Genomic DNA, 7,337 nt, shown 5'->3' with positions numbered 1-7,337 from the left:
TTCTTCCTCTCTTTGTGAATCTTCATCTAAGTTGTAGTAGGATTTCCAGGTAGGTCAGAAACATCATAGTCATTTTCTATTGCCTCCCAAAAATTTAATGCTTCAAGATGAGTAGTCATCCTTGTAGCCTATAATTTGTACTCTCACCATAAAAAAATAGGTGCATCGATTGCATGATATGTATCTCCTTCCATTATTGTTTTCCACAGATCCCTCAAAGATAATAGCTCATATACAATTTGTTGTTTCGATTTTATAAGAGCAGAGAGATAAAAAGGAGGGAAACATTTGACATTTTATTAAAATGATCTTATATAAAGAGCGCAAATATATCAAATTATAATCCCTTGTTTTGTGAACATTATTTGAAAATTTTAAAAAAAATCATTACGGCATAACATTCAAAGCTTAAACAGCATAAATAAATCCCTACAAACTAAAAAATAAACTATGACTTAATCAGCTGTTATAGGCACATATTCAACACTCCTTAATAGCACATAAATTAAAACAAAATTAAGGACATAGATCAAATGTTTGAATATCCTTTGTGTCAGTCACCTTCATTGTATTCCTCTAGGGTTTGTTCCATTTGTTGTTTTAAGTTTGTATGTTCTCAACATTCTTCTTAAGTGAAAATTTCTATGCCAAATTGTTAGATTTTGGGTTGGCAGGGACTGCATATATATATACCTCAATGTGCTGTACATCACTGACAATCTAAAGGCAAGTTTATGGATATTAATAGGAATATGAATTTAGGTACTGGTCAATGCTTTGGTAGGTGTTTTTTCTTTTTCTTTTATAGTCAAATAATATAGAAAATAAAAATCTAACCTGGCTGGTGGTCAACGTCATTTGCAAATATCTAGGTATGCTTTTGCATCTAATTAAGGGAATATTCACTTAGCAATAGGGTAAAAAACAACCGGCATTGCATTAGCATTAGAATTAGAATGTGAAGAAGATACAGTAGCAGATCAAACTCTAATCACGAAGTCAAGGATAATGATATGTTCGGATGAGAGACAAAATGCAGGTCGATTGAAATTAATCTCTTCCACGTCAACGGTAACAAAGAAAGGTAAGTAAATCTTAAACAATAAAATCATCAATCATACATATAACTTGATCATTTGTAAAATTAAAAGTACCCGCTTCTAGTATATTTTAATTCAACAACGAGAGCATTCCATTATCTTTTGTATTCCTTTACGCTCCAAAATTGCAATTAGACAAGGTTTATCATTCCACTTTTGATAAGAAAGTTGTGGGCTTTGCCACTACTTGCACCAACAGTAAATGCAACAGTAAATGCAATTGTGATAATGGTGGAAGAGAATTGGAACTAAAACATGATGCAGCAGTATTGGAATTGAAGTAGGGGGGAAAAGCGAAAGAGGGGAAAAAAAAAAAAAAGCATACTCCTGGTGGAGGAAGAAAAAGGAGGGGGGGGGGGAGAGAGAGAGAGAAAAATTGAAAGTTGTAATAGATAATGTAATAGAAAAGAGCGATAAAAAAGAAAGAGAAAATGAAAAAAATGAATGTCAGAAAAAGTGAATGAATAAATAAAAGAGTTAGTGTAAAAATACGATACTAATCAAGTCAAACTAATGAAACAAAAGAAACGTATTGATAAAAATTCAGAAAAATTTTGCTAAATTTATAATATTTGTTACAAAACTAATTTCTTGAGTTGCCATTGCTTCTAAAGGATCATATAAACAATATCGGGTAAATAAAATTTCTTCCACCTCAAAAATGCTGTTTACATTCAGTAGAATATGGATAAAGTCTCTATGTCTAAGTTGGCATCACATGAAACTTGTCATTCACCCTAATGTTTTATGAGACAATATAAATATCCGATGTATAACCCTTATAGAAAAATGTTAGAAACACATTTTTTGACACACTTTTAAGCTTTGTTTAGATGTATTGACTTCGTGACAAAATAAATTGAGAGGGATAATTTTATGTAGAAAGCATAATTTTCTTTTATTTGAATGTGTCATCTTTTAGTTAGAAACAAGAAAAAAGTGTGTAAAGCTACAAAAAAAAAATCATCTCACCATACTATGAAATGAACAATAAAAAAAATAAGATAATTTCAATTTTTTTCTTAGTTTATTATAATATTATATAATTGTTAAAAATAATGTAAAAAAATAAAAATTTAATAAAAAATAGAAACATTAAAATATTACATTAAAAGTTTTAAATTTTTATTAAATTTAATTTTATAAAAATAATTAGCTTAAAATATTAAACTAGTTCCTACCTTGTTTTTGTTTGTAGTGTTTATGTTGTCAGAGGGAGCTTTGGTGCTTTTGTTCAAGCCGGGGAAAGGCAACGAAAGGGAGAAGCATTCAACCAATAGAGCTGAAGCCATGTATAAGTCTTCTCTTCTATGATTCAGCCGTGAAAGAAGCCCACTTTTGACTTTACCATCTCTTGGGATGGGGAAGATCTTGTGGCTATGGGGTCTGAGACCCTGCACTTTGATTTAAATTACTCTTTCGACCACGAAAGCAGAAGCCTGAGTATGAGTTAAGTTTATGAATAGATAAAAACAAAACGCTCAAGGTGTAATCACAAAAATGCATATAAATGTGAGGCTAAAATTAAGTAGTTTCATTGACTAAAAACCAAAACATGAATAAATGTAAGAACTACTTTCATAATTAAGTCAATAATTTTTATACAATCTATTTTTTTCTTTTGACGGTCTCTCCTACTCATTCAAATAATCGAAAAGATTTTTTACTTATTTCTTTCTCTCCTATGTCTACTCATCCAAGCCATACAACTTTTTTATTCTATTTCTTACTCCTTTTTTCTTTCCTTTCTATTTCACCTGTCTGATTAAAATTTATTAAAATTTAAAAAAAATCACGTGAATTTTACATTTTTTACTCTTAATTTAATGATACTCTCATACTTCTGTAGATTTAATAAATTTTATAGCTAATAACTAAGAGTCTCCTAAAAACAGTATGGCAGGGAATGTGTTTCTAGCATGAACACTTCTATAATAGTTTGTCAAACACTGAAGAAAATCACTTCATAAGAAATGTGAAGAAGGCTATGAATAGATAGAATGAAATGAATGACATCAAAGGAAATCAAGAATAGCTATCTTAGCACCCTCTCCTTCCCTTTTCTGTATGATGCCAAGTTTTAACATGGCACACAAGCATAAGATCTCTAAATTTTCTGTGTTCACTTGTTTTGCAGTCCACCCTTTTGTAAAAACAACTAATAGCAGCAACTTTTGCTACTCCTCAAAATGCAGACATTGGCTGCCACACCCAACAAAGAAAAATCGAATAATAAATGACTAATTGACATTTATAAAAAATGAAATAGTAACTCATTCCACACATCAGGTACCCCTGGCAAGCACCAGTGTATGCAATCGGAGTAAGATGAGGGATTTGACAATTGTTCGGGGCGAAGGGGTTCCCAAAATTTGCGAAAAATGGAAGGATGACCATCCTTTCTATACTCTGACAGTTGAGTAATGTTGATGACAGAAACTTTTGAACTCAAACTGCTTAGGATCTTCTCCACAGTACTCATAGTTGGCAAATCAGAACCGCTTCCCCAATAACCTTCAATGTCAATGGGGTCCTTCTCCCCATAACAGTTTGCATTACTTTCTGGCTTCCATTCGCGGCTCCTAAATGAGAATTGTGTTCATTCCAGTGAGAAAATATAGAGCATGCAATATTTGGATTAACCAAATTAATGTTATGATGCTATAAAAAGGTGTAGCAATTATGATACTACGAGGAGATATCTTGTCATTTGGATGAGATTCATTTTACAACTTTATTGTATAACATAATAAGACACCATTAATAACAAGTAGGACTTTTTTTTTCTATAATGAATTATTTTCCTTAACTCTGTTACTGCATCAATTGCCAACAAGTTTTCTTGTCATTAAGTATTCATTATGCATTATACCTCGTATGTTTGGTAAAACTATTGGTATTGCCACTTCATATCTAATTCTATTAAATAGTCAACTTCAATAAAAGTCAAACTTTTCTGTTTTGGGGATTGTGGGAGGCCCCATTTTGGGACCTAACTAGAGGAAAGGGGAATGTTTAATAGACTTAAAAAAACCATGAGTCACTTTTTCTTGTTTGCTTTCCTTGCCCTCTAATTGGAAGACGACACCTTATCAGAACCTTAATTAAGAGAGAAAATATTGTCAACTAAAAGGATTTTTTTCTATGGAGTCATTTTTCAAAAGGGAGAGGGTAGAGAGCATGTAAAGAGTGATCTGAATCAATGTTGAACCTGTATCACTACCAGCTTGGGTCAATGGCCAAGTGATGTCTAAAATTTCTTTTGCCATTCATACAGTAAAGTCAGATTCCACTTCAGAGTGGGGAGCTATTACACTTTTCCTAATGGATGAATGAAAGTTAAGAGTTTAAGGAGGGCGATGCCATCCTTGGCAAGGACATGCCACAGGTGACAAGCCTAGGCAAGGTCTTACAGTGGCACACGCCAACCATGGGAAATTGCGGACAACAGAATCAAAGCAAAGCCTTCCAGGCTATGGCCAAGTGCTTTTATTCTTTTCAACTGAACCAAAGCAGAGCTAATATATTTTAACACAACAGAATGCATGATAACGAAAGAAAAATAAAAATTCAAATCAGAAACCGTAAGTTTTTTATACCGGGCCAAATTTGTGAGAAGTACATGCTGTCATGGAAGAGGGAAGAGCAGGAGCCAGGAAATTAAAAGTCTAGTTATAGTAGGCAATGAGTATGATATGACAGAGAGTTTGCTTTGGATTATGCAAATGAAAGCTAACAAAAAGACAAACAATAATCACTGACATAGTTCTGTAACACGTTTTAAGAATGCATTACAAACAATGATTTAGACCAGCCACCAATAAATGTTTTCTCATTTAGGCTTTAGCTATAATGTCATTTGAATAAAGAATTAACATAACCTATGGTAAAGGTTCATGTCCAAAGATGCATACAAGCAAAAATATTTCCTCCTAGCCGAGGATCATACAGAATCTAGATCGGGTGCTCACCAGAGATGAGTTGGTGACATGGTCACAAAAAAGACACGCTTCTTGAGAGGATCAACTTTAGAAGCTATCCAATCTGCCCAGGCTCCCATGGCCAACTCCATTGCTTCTCGTCCATCCAATTCTTCACAAGCTCCATTTTTATCAGCAGTCCATCTGTAAAAGTACATATTACAAGATCCAATCAGAATAGGGCAGGCAAATCATCCTTAAAAATCTATTTATATATTGATGAACTGATACAGACAATAGCTTCACTGGGCCTTGTCTCCACCACAAGTAAGTGTTAAAAACGAGTATATCAGCATGCTCCCACAGTGATGCATGCTTAAGCACTGAATCAGGCCGAATGACACGTTCATCTAGTCGGTGATTTACTGGATCATCAGAATTAGATTCAACAAGAAGAGGAGCCCAAAGAAATTCCACAGTAGCATTGTACTCCTGAAAATTGGCACAAAAACAGCAGTGTGCAGGTAATGAGACTCACACACAGTGGTACTTTTGAACCAAACCCCATCACCCCCATTTCTTAGTTTACAACATCAAATGTTTATTATAAAGGACTAAATTAGAAAACAATGCTAGCATCCAATATTCTTACCTCTGCTCTGAAAATAGTAAGATGTGCATTTGGTGACATTGATCTCTTATCAGCAGGAATTACAGACTGTAACAAGCATACCATAGATATCCATTGGCCTCTATTTAGTGAATCCCCAACAAACATTAGCCTTCTATTTCTTAACTTCTCCCACATTTCTTTCACATTCCACCTGTTTTCAATAAGAGATCAATAAAGCTTAGCCAAAAGAACCTACTCTGTCACAAAAGCAATTACATTTCTACAACCCATTTCTGATTTTTAAGCAGCCGAAAAGTAAGAATTGTTGCATCTCCAATTCCTACAAGAACAACTGAACAAATTTTCTTCTACTTGAACCTTGCCAAAACTCAATCATGATTATGCATTACATAACTTCACAAAATAATGATAACCTTAAAAGCATCAAATTGGGTCATTCCAACTCATGCCACCACCAAAATCATAACCTGACCATGCTCAAGGAAAAAAAAAGCTCAGAAAGACAAGCACCTCTTCAAATTGCAGTTATGTGGTTGCCATCTCCAGTGTTGGTACCCCAAATCAGACCTTCCATGTTTGTGGCAGGCCAATTGGTCAGACATGTAAGGGCAATCTGACTCATTGTACAGTGGATATGAAGCATTATCAAAGACCCATTTGCCTGAAAACACATCACATCTTTCCGGCCTCACTCTCCGGTGACTGGAACGTCGAGAACTGCCAAGCCAAGCAATTTTCCGGCCACTATACTCTATGGTGGAGTTGCATCTACTGAATCTATCCAAAACCTCTAAAATCCAACACAACCCCATTTCAACAAGTCAAACAGAAAGCACAAATCAAAGACATCAAGCTTAAAAATTTGACCAGAAAACCCACAAAGCTTTCAATTTTAAGTGCTTACAAAGCAAGTTGTAAACAGAAAGACCATACCTGAAGCACGCTTGAGATGACCAGAAAGGTTGGGTTTCACAAAGGTGACTGAAGAAACTTCTCGGTGGTTGTCAACATGATCTGGGTTTTCATGGATTCGTTGGATACTGTGTTCAGTGTGAAGGGTTGAGAAGGCTATGAAGACCAGTGAGATGAGCAAAAGCAAAGGGAAAATGGAAACTTTCTTTCTGCTCAACTTCCACCTCTGCATGGTGGGTGGTGCTTGCTTTTGATCTTGACTTTGCTTTTTCCCAATAAGGAAACCAAATCCTGGATGTACCTGAAATTTATATATGAAAAGAAAAACATATACATCACTTAATAAGAAGGAAAAAACAGACAAGAAACCAGCTTCAAATTCATGGCTGAGTGTGTAATAAAGGCTACTCAGTACTCATAAATCAGAATCAGAACCTTTGATTTGATGTTTGAACAATTATGAAATGAATTCGTGCTCCATGAGCCAGATAGATTGGTGGATGCTAATTGGACATGAAGTTAATTGTATAGTCAAAATTGTCATCATATGTAAAGATGTTATAGGTAATTTAAGGGTAGTAGTAATATTTTGGCAGGACCCTTTGACCGTTTTAACTCCACTGGTCAGTTACACTGTTTATGTCCTGTGATTGAGGACGTTGAGTGGGGGTTTTGGTGGATCACAGCCGAGTTGACCTTGGAAGGAACCAAAATAAGGGTTTATTAATGTTTATACTAGATAGATGATGCTGGCAATAAATGGCAAATGCG

General features: G+C 34.6%; 1 protein-coding gene across 2 annotated transcripts; it reads right to left on the bottom strand.

The window, feature by feature from the left end:
- Window positions 1-2,848: 2,848 nt before the first annotated feature.
- On the bottom strand, window positions 2,849-7,119 carry LOC113850276 (protein trichome birefringence-like 35). Of its 2 annotated transcripts, XM_027480746.1 has the most exons (7): window positions 7,002-7,119; window positions 6,588-6,867; window positions 6,165-6,444; window positions 5,673-5,844; window positions 5,316-5,512; window positions 5,072-5,224; window positions 3,192-3,682 (listed from the first exon to the last, which is right to left on the bottom strand). In XM_027480746.1, the coding sequence occupies exons 2-7, from the start codon at window positions 6,796-6,798 to the stop codon at window positions 3,352-3,354; spliced, it is 1,344 nt and encodes a 447-aa protein (XP_027336547.1). In that variant the 5' UTR covers window positions 6,799-6,867; window positions 7,002-7,119; the 3' UTR covers window positions 3,192-3,351. The 2 variants fall into 2 exon arrangements, with proteins under 2 accessions (XP_027336546.1, XP_027336547.1); XM_027480745.1 differs by having other exon boundaries at window positions 2,849-3,682; window positions 6,588-7,091.
- Window positions 7,120-7,337: the final 218 nt, after the last annotated feature.

The sequence above is a fragment of the Abrus precatorius genome, unplaced genomic scaffold (assembly GCF_003935025.1).
Source record: "Abrus precatorius isolate BTA unplaced genomic scaffold, Abrus_2018 Scaffold9, whole genome shotgun sequence".
NCBI classification, from domain to species: Eukaryota; Viridiplantae; Streptophyta; class Magnoliopsida; order Fabales; family Fabaceae; genus Abrus; species Abrus precatorius.
This window is presented reverse-complemented; position numbering and strand designations above follow the sequence as displayed.